This window comes from Penicillium malachiteum, assembly GCF_028827825.1.
Source record: "Penicillium malachiteum strain IBT 17515 chromosome Unknown utg000004l:1.0-4883003.0:1.0-4884900.0, whole genome shotgun sequence".
In the NCBI taxonomy this organism is placed as follows: Eukaryota; Fungi; Ascomycota; class Eurotiomycetes; order Eurotiales; family Aspergillaceae; genus Penicillium; species Penicillium malachiteum.
In genome coordinates, this window is record NW_026643097.1 from 3434033 (window position 1) to 3449754 (window position 15722).

A 15722-nucleotide genomic window follows, 5' to 3' on the forward strand; every position below is an offset into this window, starting at 1 on the left:
TATACTTTTGTCTAGTTGCGCCAAATCCGAATCGCCTTGTCCTTACCTCCACTGCCAACCTTTTGACCATCGGGACTCCAATCCACAGCAAAGACCTCGTCTTTATGACCAGGAAGATCCACAGACAGCTTGCCGGTGCGGACATCCCACACCTTGAGCGTTGTGTCCTTAGAAGATGAAACCAGAAGACGTGAATCTGCAGAGAAACAGCACTGATAAACGGCACCAACGTGACCACGGAAAGTGGTGATAAACCTAAGAGGAACCGTTAGCAACTGGGACGAGCAAAATATCATGAATGTTCAACATAAACCTACTTTCCATCTCGTCCATTCCACAACTTGACATGGTTATCAAAACCAGCAGAAGCGATATAAGCCATATCCGGCGAGAAAGTAACATGATTAACCTCCTTCTGGTGACCCAGTAGTCGGGCAACCGGCTTGTTCGAGCTAGTTGGCTCCCACAAGTACATAGTGAAATCATCACTAGCAGAGACCAATCGCTCAACAATCTTATTATTCACCGTCGCAGCCTCTTCAAAGCGTTTCTTGGCCGCAGCAACCCTCTCAGCTTCTGTCGCAGGAACCTTGCCAGTATGATCGTGGTAAGAAACACGCAAAGCGAAATCGGTAGAAAGAGCGAGATGGTTCACACGGTGAGCATGCGCCACCAGAGTCTGAATAAGTGTGCCATCCTTCGGGTTCCAGATCTTGATAGTCTTATCATGGGACGCAGAATAGACGTTTCCAGTACCACCCCATCTCACACAAGTAACAGAGCTCTTATGTCCAGTCAAAACAGTCTCAATGCGTTTCGACACAACATCCCACACACGAATAGTCGAGTCCTTAGACGCCGACGCCAGAAGAGGTCGTCCAGATTCTTGCAAGTGGTATGGCTCCCAAGCCAAACTAGTGATCCACTTCGCATGTCCCTTCAAAGGTCCACCAAGCGCCTGGCCCTTCTTCGCATCCCACAGTCGCACTGAGTTATCCATACTACCAGTTGCGATCATGGCTCCGTTAGGCGAGTAAGCAACGGCCAAGACCCAGCTGGTATGACCCTTTAATGTGTGCAACGGGGTTCCTGTATCGCAGTCCCAGATTCGAGCGGTCGAGTCGCCACTTCCGGAGACCATGGTTGAGGAGGAAACGGGAGAGAAAGAGGTTGCGAGAATAGCCTCGCCATGACCGGCGATGGAGGCAGCACAGCGGGAGACTGCCTTGACTCGGAAGACGGCTTGCGGGGTAAAGTAAAGAGAGATTGTGTCTTCGGTTGTCTTGATTCCGGGTTGAAGGAGCGAGTGGTACACATCGCGAAGAATGTCAATGGTTTGTCCTTCCTTGTCGGACTGGTGGGTGAATCGGTAGGGAACTCGTCCATCATCATCCTGTTCAATAATTATTTGTTAGAAAGGTACCAAAAATCAAGGTGACAGAGGTTGCGCCAAGGAAGGAATTGATTCCAATAACACAATACATACATTTCCTTGCAATGTATTCAACAAAGTCTCGAGGTTCTTAACGTTCGCATCGGCGACGGGGACCGAGACTGCGGGACCGGTGGCATTGCCAGTGGCCTGGTCGTAGAATTGCACACGGACACTGCCGAGATCAGTAGGGATATTTTCAATCTCCTGTTGCTCCCGGGCCTTTTCGGCCTGAGCGAGCTTCTGGCGCTTGCTAGGAGGGGGCAAGAGAGTCGCCATTTTGTTCTTCTTTTCTTAACGTTGCGGGAGTTGAAAAAGGAAGAAAATTTATCGCCTTATCTTATCGGGATAAGCGGGATCAGATCTATGAGACATCTATCTTAGATCTACATGAGATTGATAATTTATCTTAAGATCAGTCTAGAATTTAGTATTCCAGAGGTTTTCTTATTATGCTGGTGGTTTCCCCCATTTACTATGATAGGAGAAATTCTAAGATTCAACATACTACATTATCACACAATCATTCTCCATCGTCAACAGAGCTTTACTCAACCAAGCCACTGGCAACACAGACTAAATTGCAGAAATAATTCAATAAATTCAAATTCGAGTCCTATTTACAGGAAACTGACTCATCCTATCATTTATCACTTTTTCAGACCAATGACTGCCAAGTTGCGTGGACTGGCACTATAATCAAAAACAGGTTCAACCCAGCATTCTTTAACAGAGTCCTGCTCCCGTAAGAATTGCCATCGATCCACCACAATGATAGCCTCAACAAGCTGAGCACTGAATCCCATCAAGCTCCACATAACACTGATATGCTTTTTCGCATGAAAGTAGCGGGTTTCATACTGGTGGATTTCCTCATCAGTCATGGTAGCGATATGCTCCTGCACCCGAGCACCATATATTGGATCTTGACTCATTTTAACCGTAGCGGCACGAAGATATGAATTGAATGACTTGTAAGCCGCCTTGGAAACCGATCCAATGATAATGGAACGCTGGGCCGAGTGGGATCCCTCAGAGGTGTTGTCCGACACATGGGGCTTCGCAAGAACATTTCGATCAACGAGAATACGCTCGAGAAGAGCACGAAAGTAATGCCGAGTAAAAGACATCTCACTATCTTCAGAGCCCCAGTTGTATGGAGCTTGCACGGCCAAGGCACGTGCTGTGATATTAAGCTTCATGCCCGTGGTTGCACCGGGACTTTGATAATCCTCGTAGTATTTCGACATAGGGAACCCGTGCGGATCATATGATTTGCCAGTTTCATCGAGTCGAGGATGTAAAGATTGAAGGATAGGGAGATTATGAGTGGCTGGACCGAGGCGTTCAGTCAACAAATTGTAACAGCAGCCGATCATAGCGACGGCCACAATCGAGGGATTCAGAATCAGAGATCGCAAGCCGTGATGAACAAGGTTTCCGCAAGAGTGAAGGGAAACAACCATTATTTGGGCATCATTATGTGCACCGTCTCCTGCATCTGAAATCTCAGTAGAGTCGGTGGGTGGATTAACGACATGGTCAATGATAGGCTCCAAGTAGCCATCCTGAATTTCATGTTCGATATAGCTGAGAGTACCTCGATGATCCATCTCTGGCTTCACCGTCTTTGTTCTTGAGGGATTTTTGGTGAGAGATCCGAGTAACTCGTCTGGCTCAAGGCTGATTTCGTCCAGCATCTGTGTCACAGCTGTATCCTTGTTGATCGAGATATCATTTGTAAGCTGATGACTATCAAGGCTTTTAGGAATAATCACTTCCACAGAAGCTTTTGACCCATCCTCTGACTTCAAGTCTTTATCATTATTCGAATATACAGCCTTTGGATCCTTGGCCAACTTGGCTCGAATATCCATGTCTCTCGCCCCGCTGATGTATTGATGTTTACGCTCAATTGCGATAACATGTTTATGATACGGCGAGCTGGCCAGTGTTCGTCCAAGATAATTCTGCCCAGAGCCAAAATCCACAATATGAGAGACTGGTTCACCTCGAGACTCATGAACAGTGTCTGATAGGGATGCAACATATCGCGAAAGGCATTCGACCTCGTGAACTTTCTTTTTGTTCATGCGCATGGCTACCTGCTTTGGCAAGTCGACCTTTTCCAGAGTTGAGGTACAATTTTCTCGTTGAAGTGTCAGTTGGCGAACATTGGAAATGTAGTCTAAAAGACTCTGGGGAGGGAATGCCCCTCCCTTCCAAGTGCGACAACTAGGGTCGACAGCATGTTGTAATTGTTCAATATCCTCTCGTAGCAAGAGATGGATAATATCTTGAACATCATGGTATTCAAAGAAAACTCTCCATTCTTCCGGCAGTAGTGTTGTATACATATCAGGTTGGCGGGTCAAAAAGTCGACCATATGTACGCCACCACACAAATTCAGGAAGAGTAGCGATGTAGTTGAGAAGGAGAGGAGGGCCTTAATGTAGGCATCAGGACTCTCCCATACCCCAGACATGGGGAGTGGGCGATGAGAAGACATACTGTATGTTGTAAGATTATCCTGTCAAAAAGAATTCCCTTAACGCATCATCTCAAGTCAAGAGAAAAAGATCATAAATTACTGAGAAACTTCAACTTGGGTTCCGCATTTTCTTCGCCTGATATGATTGGATGAAAATAAAATAGGAGCATATAATTGGTTTATAGGATCAAAGGATCCACATTTCTATACTATAGGAATTTCTATGCTATTATATAGTAGTAATATATTCTACTCTTGATGTGCAATTCATATTAATGAGTATAAATTCTGAATACTAGCACTTTCCTAATTAGTATACTTCATATGTGGTGGGATGTCACATGTTCAGGACGAGAAAGTAGTCTCGTCTGAACTTCTCTCTCTTTCTCACCAAATTCCCAATTTCATTTCATTCGACAAAATGTCCTTCTCTATCCGGCAATATTCAGTAGATTCATTCATTCCATTGAATTCAAGACCGTCTTCAAGTAGACGCCTGGGAACTGCCAGACCGACCACTACAGCAACAAGTGTCGCGGCTCAAGAGATTGTCTGCGCTGTGAGTGAATCACGAGGAATCTCATCCACAGTTGGTCTGGCTTTTGTCAATCTCGTCACAGCCGAGGTTGTTCTATGTCAGTTTTGCGATAGCCCAACCTACGTGAAAGCCGTCACCAAGATTGCCGTGTTTGAGCCAAGTGAGATCCTATTCATGAACACCGCCAATGATTCCAAGCTGCGCCGGATGATCCAAGAAAATTTGTCAGATCCCATATTCACTTTCTTGGATCGCAGATACTGGTCAGACAAAACAGGGTTGGAATACTTAAATCGACTGTCATTCCCAGACGATGCCGACTCACTGAAACTAGCTTTGTGTGGAAACTACTTTGCCGCCTGCTGTTTTGCTGCGGTACGTTATCGTATCTTTCAGACGATGCATTCATCTAACCACCCCACTATTGTTCACAGGTATTGAAGTATGTTGAATCGGAGCTTCAACGTACATTCGTGTCTCACTCCTTACGAATCAAGTTCGAGCCATCCGAAGGGTCCATGACAATTGACCTACAAACCATCGTTTCCCTTGAGTTGATTCAAAACCTGAACAATGCCAAGTCCCGAGATAGCCTTTATGGCTTGCTTAATGAAACACTCACACCCATGGGAGCAAGGCTACTCCGAGCGACCATTCTTCAGCCTTCCGTTCAGAGGGTCAAATTGACGGCCAGGTATAATGCGGTGGAGGATCTGTCAACCAAGGAAGATATGTTTGTGTCTGTTCGAGAGGCCTTAAAGGGGTTCATTGATGCCGATAAAGTCCTCAGCTTGGTAGGTATCAACCATTCTCAAGATTAAACTTTTCTGACCCTGTATACTTAGGTCGTTCAGGTCCCTACTAAACAGACCATCCAGTATGTCGAACAGTCTGTCAACAACGTAATAATGCTCAAAACATACGTATCGGCCATCAACAAGATATATCAGGCGCTCGGTGCAGCCGATAGCGAGCTTCTCATGAGTATTCGCGAAGTATGTTGGTTTTCCTCAGTCGGGTACCCAGGCTGACAATTTAGTTATGCCGTCCTGCGGGCCATCGCGCTGTCGAGGAGCTCATCAATAGTGTGTTGAATGAGCACATCACCTACCAAAGCAAACCTCTTGATCTTCGGAATCAAAGAATATACTGCGTTAGAGTAAAGCTTAATACTCATTTCCCTTCCAATTAACCCTTGCTAACAGATTTGGGTAGGCTGGTGTGAATAGTCTTCTCGACGTGGCAAGGCAGACTTACAAGGAGGCAAATGCTGATGCCGCGGAGCTTGTCGCAAAGCTAGCAGGTAGCTATTGATATACCAATATCATTTATCCCATCCCGTTGCTGATGCAAGTATTTGAAGAAACATGTGACATCGAACTGGATCTCAAATACGACTCTGCCCGCCAGTATTACATTTCGCTTCCTTGCAACGATACGGAGATCCCTGAGATTTTCATCAATGTGTATCGGAAAAAAAATCACCTCGAATGCCAAACTCTTGACCTGTTGAAAATCAATCAAAAAATCACAGATGCTCATAACGAAGTGATTGGGCTTAGCGACGAGACAATTCAAAAGCTTCTCCATGATGTCTGCTCAGAGATTTCAGGGCTCTTCCGAATCAGTGAAGGGATTGGCATGATTGACATGTTGGCAGCATTTACTCAACTAGCAATGAATAATGATTATATTCGCCCAGAGCTGACGAATACCCTGGCCATCAAGGCTGGGCGCCACCCTATTCGGGAGCAAATCCATGCACGACCATTCATTCCGAACGACGCTTATGCGACACCCCAGACCCGTTTTCAGATTATCACCGGCTGCAATATGAGTGGCAAGTCTACTTACATCCGATCGCTGGCCTTGATGACGGTCATGGCGCAGATTGGGTGCTTCGTACCGGCTCAGTATGCATCCTTTCCGATTGTTCATCAGCTTTTTGCCCGTATAGCAACAGCCGATGATCTCGACGCCAACGTCTCAACATTCGCTGCAGAGATGCGTGAAATGGCCTTTATTCTGCGTAACATTCAGGCCCAAGGCATGGTCCTCGTTGATGAGCTTGGGAGAGGAACAAGCACAAATGATGGACTCGCTATTGCCGTTGCGCTGGCTGAAGCCTTACTTGCCAGTAATGCATTTGTATGGTTTGCGACGCATTTCCATGATCTAGCCCGAATATTTTCCGAGCGGAGTGGTATTGTCAATCTACATCTGGCTGCTGATATTACTCCCGATGCAGCCAAAATGAGTATGCTGTATCGCATAGCGGAGGGTCCTGTTCCAGACCGTCGATACGGCATTGCACTCGCCAAATTGGTTGATCTTCCACCTGCCATCCTCGATGTCGCTACCACGGTCTCAGAGGCTCTTGATGAAATTAGTCAGCGTCGAAACAGTCCATCGCGTGCTATCTGCATCGCTCGAAAAAGAAAGCTGCTACTCTCTCTTCGTGAACAGCTTGTTATCGCTCGTGAGGGTATAATGGATGATGACTCTCTTCGACGTTGGCTAAAGAAGCTTCAAGATGAATTTCCAGCTCAAATGGCTCGTATTGATCAGGATTTTCCACAAATTGTTGAAACCGGTAGCGAGTCTGTGCAGCCACCCCAATCTCGAGGACTGTCATTGTTGTCTGAGCCTAAACAAGATGATTCGATGCAAGAAGATGAGATGCAAGAAGAGGAGAGATCATTCCATCAACATAATTCTGCCTCGAGTCCGATTGTAATCGATTCGGATCCTATTAAAAACGATTCGAACACTGACTCCGATACTGACAGCCAGGAGACCGACTCAGATTAATCAATTATGAGGGTGACAGTCAATAGCATGACTTTAAAATCTTTGCAGGGATATTTACTATCAGCTTCTATATGCTTATTCAAAGGTGGGGAGAGAGGAGACACTCGCTCAAGTTCAAGTTTGGCCTTAGCTGATTATTTTCAAGTTTTGCATGTCTACCTAATCATCATTGTTATTATAGGCAAGAAGCATGGACTGTGGATTGAAACACCGGAGTACTGTCAACTACCATTAACCTTGACATGTCATGCTTATTCTACTCTGTTTGTATATTCCAATATCCTCTCACCAAATACACCAATACTAGTACTTCATTTTCTTTCCGTTGAAATGCTACTGATTTAAGGATTGTGGGGCATAGAATACCTTTCACCAATAAGAAAGAGCAAATACCGACTGCCGCCGACGACCGAGTATAATGTGGAGTAGTGGATCCAGAAGCATTGCATGCTCACACGATTTGATCTTTCTCCGCCATTCAATTTCCTGCAAGAAAGCAGGCTGCGGGGTTCTCAAGAAAAGTGTCGCAAATGACACTGCAATAAGATCCAACTCACTCCAATGGCGCAACCCAGCTTTAAAATCATGCCTTCGCCCTCATAGCTCCCCTCCTATTTTAAATTGCAAGATTTCCCAGTTACTCTCTGTGAATCATTTTTGAATTTGATCTGTTCTTTTACCGTTTAGCATCATGACTGACCCATGTCCAAACATCCTATTCATCATGGCTGATGACCATGCCTCCAAAGCGATTTCCTGCTATGGAGCGGGTATCAACAACACTCCCAACCTCGACCGGATAGCCAACGAAGGAATGAAATTCAATCACTGCTATGTCACCAATAGTATCTGCACACCTTCCCGAGCCGCGATTCTCACCGGAACCCACAACCATGTGAACGGTGTCATGACCCTCGACTCCAAGATCAACAAGCACTTACCAAATGTAGCAAAGCACCTCCGTGTTGGCGGCTACCAAACCGCAATGGTCGGCAAATGGCATTTGGGCGAGGGAGAGGACCACGAGCCCACAGGCTTCGATTACTGGGAGGTAGTTCCGGGGCAAGGCGAATACCACGACCCACAATTTATCGGACCGAGTGGGATCGTGCGGGAAAGAGGCTATGCAACAGACATCATTACAGACAAGAGTCTCAATTGGATAAAAGAGCGAGACACAACCAAGCCTTTTTTCCTTATGTGTCATCACAAGGCACCTCACCGCAGCTGGGAATGTGATTCCAAACACAAGGACTTGTATAAAGACCCGATCAAAGTGCCAGACACATTCACAGATGACTACAAAAACCGTGCCAAGTCTGCCGCCGCTTCCAAGATGCGTGTTGCAGACGATTTGACATACATGGATCTGGGACTGGCACAACCAGATGGACCAGCCCACATCGTTGGAGAAAAAATGCTGGATACATGGGATTTCTACGAACGAAAGATTCCCAATCCGGAAGACGTTACCAAGATGAAGTTGATCGATAAAGAGGACGGCACAGTGTTCACCTTCAAGACAAGCAAGGAGCTCGCCGAGTTCAAGTTCCAGCGGTATATGCAGCGCTACCTGCGCACAATCCAAAGTGTTGACGACAACGTGGGTCGCGTGTTGGATTACCTTGATGCAGAAGGGTTATCCGAGAATACCATCGTGATCTATACATCCGACCAAGGATTCTTCCTCGGAGAGCACGGGTGGTTTGACAAGCGACTTGTCTACGAAAACAGTTTCAACATGCCCTTCTTGATTAAGTATCCACGGGAGATTGCTGCTGGAAGCGTCTGCAACGATATCATCTGCAATGTGGACTTCGCGCCAACCTGGCTAGATTTTGCCAAACTACGTCTGCCCACCTATATGCAGGGTGTGAGTTTCCGTGCGCTATTGCAGCAGAAGACTCCTGCCGACTGGCAACAACTTGCCTATCATCGGTACTGGATGCATCGGGATATTATCCATGATGCCCATGCCCACTATGCTGTACGGGATACGCGGTATAAGTTGATTTATTGGTACAATGAGAGCTTCGGTATTGAGGGAGCTCGGCTGGGTGGAGAAGAGAAGGAGTGGGAATTATTTGACCTTGATGAGGACCCATTAGAGCTATTCAACTGCTATCATGAGTCGAAGTATAGCGATGTGGTGAAACAGATGACACATCTGCTTGAGCAAAAAATGGAGGAAATTGGCGATGAACCTGTTCATCCACGACACTGAGCTCTGTTGGGTATTCTATATAGCCATTTTCAAATATTTGTTTAATTTGCTAATTTGAGTTCTAACAAAACGAGTAAGTAGTAGGTATAAAATATTAAACCTTAAGATATCTCCTTTAAAATCCTTCCTGTAGCCCGTTATTCAGACGGTGAATAAAATAATCACTGGTAGTTATTCTAGTATATAAGTATTATATTACTTTAGCTACCTCTTGACCTTAATCTTATTTTAAGTACTGTTAGTATCTATTCACCTTAACCTCTCACTTTACCTTAACCTTTTACTTCTAAGGCTATCTCTTACTTACCTCTTAATTATCTCTCATTTGTCTCTCACTTATCTCTTACTTACCTTAATATCTTACTACAGGTACTCTAACACAGCCTCCTTATAATTATTTGTCTTTTCTATTGACGTATATAACAATACTTACAATAGCTCTTGTTCCTAACTCTCTATGTCAGCCAATACCCAGAATGACCTGCTGTCTACCATATCCTCCATCTGAGTTTATCTCATGCCTCCCTAATGGCTACATTAGCTGACACCTTCCTTCGAATCCACATTTACACTCAGCTATGCAAAAAATCCAGTATGTTCTTTCCAATGGAACGTCAAAGAACCAGTGGCTTGATGCACGACAGTGGCTTGCTATGTCCGATGGTGAACGACGCATGGTAATGGTGATCGATCAGTTTCGGGCGCTCTATGATCGAGATTGAACTATGGCAACTGGCCCCAACTCCACCATGATATACGATGGTGGTACGCCAATTCGGAGTCAGGGAATGTGCACCACACCAAACTGATCATTGCCATCAATACCAGAAAGACGCCAACTTACTGGGCTGAGATTGAAGTTTGGTATGAGCAACCAAACCCGCGTCCAGGGCCAGCAGGAGCCCGGTTCCCTTGAACCTTCCCTACATTGCCACGCTTTCGCAGCAAATTCTTAACATCTCGTCAGACAGCCCGCCGTTTCCCAACAGCCATACTGTGCACAGGACTCGGAGATCACAATTAACGAGAATGCCGTTGTGGGCGCACCACTTATATTACCATTTGTGGCTCTGTATGAGAAGAACCCGACATTCTTCTTTACTGCACAGAACTGCCGTGACATGGCCCGCCATTATTGGTAGTTGCTTTCGGGGTTCAAATTTTCAAATCGCTTTCGCTTCATATTTCTTACAACAGCGCAGTTTACTGCATGAATATCACCTCTTATTAGCTGTTGCCCAGGTGCTGCGACCATTTTCCTAAACTTCCATGTCATAGATTAGATAGCCCCATGAGGTTAAGGATTATATGAGATTTCCAAGGTTAGAATATTCCTCATATAGAATGGCAGGTATGTGGTATAGAACTTCCCCTGTCATTGACACTAATATGAATGATGTTAGCGGTGTAGTAGAGCTGGCAGTAATACAAGGCGGTGACATGGACCCTGCCGAACTGATCGACGCCTAACTTGGCGTTGATCCTCGTGCTTCCGATACGTTGAGGAATTCTTTTTTTTTTCTGGATTGAGTTTCTGTATCCGACAAGGCTTTTCCCACGTTCGTTGATATCACAAAAAGGCTTCACTTTGGGGTTTGGGGTGGCTGTGGGATCAAAACTACTATCTCCGCCCCCAGAAACACACACCCCGCGAACATTCTGGCCGGGCCCCGATGAAGATTCCGAACAACAGATATGCCGAACGGGAAGAAAGGGACGGTTCCGGCCAAGCCGCGCAGGGATGTGCTGGCTTCGCTGCGTATGGCATCGCTCGAGGAGATCTCTAGAGCCTCGTTACCTGCAGGTACGCTTCGAGAATGAGTGGCTGATAAGGAAGGTACTGACCCTTTACAGAGATCGTTTCGTCGATTCTCGATTATCTTGGTCCGGTAGATCTTATTCGAGCGGCACGTTCGTGCAAGCTGCTACACGAAATGGCATATGACGACACTCGATGGGTACAATTGCTGAAACGAATTGGATGCTGGGATGAGTCCAACGCACGAAAGCATTCGGAGAAGGTTTATGGGACAGTTGCCGAATTCGATGCCGTCGAGGAACAGGATATTTTGGATGAAGCAAATGGTGTCATTCCGAAAATTGCAGTTGAAGGCGTCCCCAGTTCTGGGGTTGATGCTATATCCGACGGCTTCGACAAGATCGAACTTGGCAAAGCAGCCGCTCAACTTGAACCTTTGGGAAATGAAGCAAACGATCCCGATCTGTTTGTGTTGAAGCAGGTCAGTTCAATACGAGGCGAGGCCCGTCAGGAATATGGAAAGATTCACGCCGCATTGAGCCCCTTGTACGACGACATTGCGAAATCCGGGCCCTCTACTGAGAATCTGGTGTTCACCAAGTATAAAGACCCTCAAATCCAAGCACAAATGCTTTTTCAATTACAAGCGTTCTCAAACAGTGATATGACTACGGGATGGCAATGGCGGGTCCATCGCCTGGAAAGTGCAATTTCCATGTTTGAAACAGCAGCGTTAAACGAGTTTCGACAGGGTTACGAGACGGATGACATCGATGGACTGATGCGTAAATACGCTCATATTCTGTACAGTCTTAACGGTGGACAATCCGCCTTGGAGCTGTTCATCCATCACAACCATCTAATGACTCGAAAGTCCGAACTGGGCACATTGGCAGATTGCATTGATGGTGTGGCTGGGCAAGTGAAAGTCCAACATACCCAAGCCTTTTTCACCCGGTTCAGTGTCGCCTACAACGAGGAGGTTACGATCATGAATCGTGCATTCCCTTCTGAACTAGAAGTGGCATTGCCATTCATGGAGAAAGTTCGACAGGACGTTCTCTTTCCATTTGTGACAGCTATATTTGACGAGCTGCATCGTACCAACAAGGAATCCTACCTCACTGCGGTTTCCGTCACATTCATTCAATGTATGAATCTATCCGAGACTTTACTGCCAATCCGAGATTCTAGCAACAACTTCGACCAGTATCTGGATACTGTTGTGACCAAAATTTACGAACCTCATATTGAGCTTTACTTGGCGGAAGAACTTGACTTCTTCCGCAGGACCTCTGAGGGGACAATTGATGACTGGGATCGCCAGCTCTCGGAGCAAGCTGCCTCGACAGAGTCCTTTTTGATGTCCAATGTCAATCGCCAAGCCGACAAACGAGATTTCTTGACATCTTTCAAGAAAGTGATCATGATGCCAGTCAACATTCTCCCCAGTTTTTCAAGCACAAAGAACAACGAGGACGCCAAGTCTGATTCAGACACAAATGGAACCAACACTCCCAAAAACCTCCATCGTTTCTCAACGATCTCCTCGCCAGCTCCATTGCCCATCGAAGAGGCGCCCAAGACGGAACTGGCAGCCAAGGCTTTGTTAATGAAATCGAAGATGGAAGGCATTCGATCCTTGTTCAGTATTGAGATTGCTCTCAGCCTGGTACATTCCGCTAAATCCAGTCTTGAAAGAGCCGCACAATTTGTAAGATTGGGTGGCGAATATGGAAAAGCAGCCAAACAACAATGTGAAGCCATTTTTGTCTCTCTCCTAGGCATCTTGGGCCATCGACACGTTATCATTGGTTTCAATAAGGCCGTTGATCATCTTTCGAATTACCGGCCCCGAGAGCAAGACGAACGCGATCAGTCAGGTGTTGAGCCTCTGGTAACATTTTTGGAGTTGGTCAACGTCGGAGACCTGATTCTGCAAATGGTGGATGTATTTTATGAGCAAGAATTGATCAGTACTCGCCTGACCGACCGGAGCGATTTCTTAGATCCAGCCGTGAAGGAAAAGAAGAAGTTCGAGCAGATGCTGGACGAGCAAGTTGCAGCCGGACTCAACAAGGGTATTGACGTACTCATGGAAGAAGTGGACTACATTCTCGCTACGCGGCAGCTGGCCACCGACTTTAATCCTGAAGTCTCGGCAGACCCTCATCGACAAATCATGGATGTCGGCCTTAGCGAAGCTGCCGCGGCAGTTGTTGATGTGGTTTCGTCGCACACGCAGATGCTGGTGGGGAGTACTGACAAGAGCACTCTGGATGTATTCAACCAGGAGGTCGGGCTACGTCTTTTCACCGCACTGTGCAAACATCTCAAGCGTCAACGGATCAGTGTCGAAGGATCCTTGAAACTGATCAGGTAAGGCATCAATCTATTTCGATTCTTTGGGCCACGAGTAGCGCTAACTGATTTTAGTGACATGAACCACTACTTCAAGTTCGTCCAGACCCTGAAGAATAACGAGCTTCTTCTGTACTTTAAGGCATTCCGCGAACTCGCTCAGATCTATCTAATCGACCCGTCTGATGCTAAGGAGCTAGCGACACTCATCGCCGATGCCGACCGCTTCCAGGGGATCTGGCGTGTGGAAGAAGTATACGAATTTGCGGAACGCCGGGCCGATTGGTACCAGGTGAAACGCGATGTTGAACGAGCCATGTATGGTATTGGATGCAGCGTGATGTAAACAACAGATACCCCGAGAATTGCATAGCGTATTGGTTGTATAGAAAAGCGAGTCCTCGAGGTTTGTATGGGTCTATGAGACTATCACGATGTACATAGCACGAGTGCTGTAGCTACGAAGTCACTTTTTACATAACAAAATACTCGGTCATTTAGAATATTTCAATTATATAATGCTTTTTCCCATTAGACGAATTCAGATCTCTTCTCTAATTCATCTCCATCTCATTGTTCCCACTCTTCCTCGTGACGTCAACGGCGGCTAATGGAACAACACACTTGGGCTGAAACAAGATCCAAACCCTCAATGTTTCTGAAGGATCAATCACCTGTGTGCATTTGCAGTCTAAATCAAAACAAGATCTCAAATCTAGAAATCTATTCGCTGAAATGCTTAACTTCTGCACGGAGACTAAGCTCAGAACCCACCCATGTTCCTGGCACGATTGGATATGACGCGTAGATCTACTTCAAGATGCGGGTCCATCTTAACAGTCTTAGCAGCTTGAAGGCTGATAAATGGTTCCAGAACTATTTTTGTTGCATCTGAAGAAAATCCTCAAAGTCATTTAGTCCTATAAATATGCTCTGGAGATGAGACTCTGACACACCTTTGTTCTCATATTCATTGTTCTTTCATTCTCTAACAGACCTGAAACCATAAAGATCAGATTAAACAAGTGAATGACCATACCCTACTTGAATCATGTGGATCTGCAGACCAATCGGTGCCTAGTCTCTTTGAGTCGGTATTTTCTTTTTTATAAAGTAGAAGAGAGTGTTATTCTACGAGTCACCAGCATCATAAACCCTGCTCAACTCATCGACTATTCAAAATGTTGTTATCAATAATTTTCATGTGGATCGGCATCTATACGACTGCTATCATCGCCCAAGAAGTCGTTGTTGTTACTACCTTTGTAACCACTATCGAAGTCACGACTGTGAAAGCATCCCTTACCGTTCCCAGTCCAGCATCATACACCTCACTCACAGACTTCGAGGACACGGTACTAAAAGTCAGCAACGAATATCGAGATGATCACGATGCAGAGGCATTAGTCTGGAATGAGACGTTGACGGAATTTGCTCGCAAATGGGCTGAAGGGTGTATTTGGAAGCATTCAGTAAGTACTCAACAAGTCATATTACACTGGCACAGCAAAGCTGACATTTCAATCTACAGGATGGACCATATGGAGAAAACATCGCATTCGGATTCGCGAATGCCTCTGCTGCTGTCAAGGCTTGGGGCGACGAAGGAGAACTATACAATTTCTCTAAGCCGACTGGATATACTGAAGAAACAGGACATTTCACACAGCTGATCTGGAAGTCTACGATACAGGTTGGATGCGCAGCAGTGAACTGTGGATATCCAGATGATTCCAGTACCTCCAAACGAGATGTCCTAGCTCCAAGATCTACGGGCAGTGAGTCTCGGGCTCAGGGCTGGTATGTGGTTTGTGAATACACGCCAGTGGGAAATGTGGTTGGAGATCATGACGCCTATTTCAAGAAGAATGTACTGCCGAGTAGTTCGTTTAACTCGACAGGATCGAATACATCTACCAGCAGTACCACTGGATCTGCGTCTGCATCGATGACTGATGCAAGTAATGGTTGTGCCAGTATACAACCTAACATGGGAAGGATACGAACCATGTTACTATCCCTCATTATTATAGGGATCGGAATAGGCATATACCAATGAAAATTTTAAGAGAAGAAAAAAAAGAAACTGGAAATGACGAGAACGA

General features: G+C 45.9%; 6 protein-coding genes across 6 annotated transcripts; 4 read left to right on the forward strand and 2 right to left on the reverse strand.

Moving 5' to 3' along the window:
- Positions 1 to 11: 11 nt before the first annotated feature.
- N7483_009357 (WD repeat protein) lies at positions 12 to 1711 on the reverse strand (the record flags this gene model as incomplete). Its single annotated transcript, XM_057092784.1, has 3 exons — positions 12 to 255; positions 318 to 1393; positions 1487 to 1711. 3 exons carry the CDS (start codon positions 1709 to 1711, stop codon positions 12 to 14), a joined length of 1545 nt encoding a protein of 514 aa, XP_056943958.1.
- Positions 1712 to 2082: 371 nt separating this feature from the next.
- N7483_009358 (uncharacterized protein) lies at positions 2083 to 3942 on the reverse strand (the record flags this gene model as incomplete). The annotated part of the gene is made up of 1 exon (XM_057092785.1): positions 2083 to 3942. The coding sequence occupies one exon, from the start codon at positions 3940 to 3942 to the stop codon at positions 2083 to 2085; it is 1860 nt and encodes a 619-aa protein (XP_056943959.1).
- A 403-nt stretch (positions 3943 to 4345) lies between these two features.
- Positions 4346 to 7273, forward strand: N7483_009359 (MutS family protein MSH4; the record flags this gene model as incomplete). Its single annotated transcript, XM_057092786.1, has 6 exons — positions 4346 to 4837; positions 4897 to 5256; positions 5308 to 5457; positions 5502 to 5621; positions 5678 to 5765; positions 5826 to 7273. The coding sequence occupies 6 exons, from the start codon at positions 4346 to 4348 to the stop codon at positions 7271 to 7273; spliced, it is 2658 nt and encodes an 885-aa protein (XP_056943960.1).
- Positions 7274 to 7997: 724 nt separating this feature from the next.
- Positions 7998 to 9497, forward strand: N7483_009360 (sulfatase family protein; the record flags this gene model as incomplete). The annotated part of the gene is made up of 1 exon (XM_057092787.1): positions 7998 to 9497. The coding sequence occupies one exon, from the start codon at positions 7998 to 8000 to the stop codon at positions 9495 to 9497; it is 1500 nt and encodes a 499-aa protein (XP_056943961.1).
- Positions 9498 to 11192: 1695 nt separating this feature from the next.
- Positions 11193 to 13963, forward strand: N7483_009361 (uncharacterized protein; the record flags this gene model as incomplete). The annotated part of the gene is made up of 3 exons (XM_057092788.1): positions 11193 to 11301; positions 11352 to 13635; positions 13693 to 13963. The coding sequence occupies 3 exons, from the start codon at positions 11193 to 11195 to the stop codon at positions 13961 to 13963; spliced, it is 2664 nt and encodes an 887-aa protein (XP_056943962.1).
- Positions 13964 to 14762: 799 nt separating this feature from the next.
- Positions 14763 to 15676, forward strand: N7483_009362 (putative extracellular SCP domain protein Pry1; the record flags this gene model as incomplete). The annotated part of the gene is made up of 2 exons (XM_057092789.1): positions 14763 to 15089; positions 15149 to 15676. Coding segments are annotated over 2 exons (855 nt in total), but the record flags the coding sequence as incomplete, so codon positions are not given.
- Between the last annotated feature and the right edge of the window lie 46 nt (positions 15677 to 15722).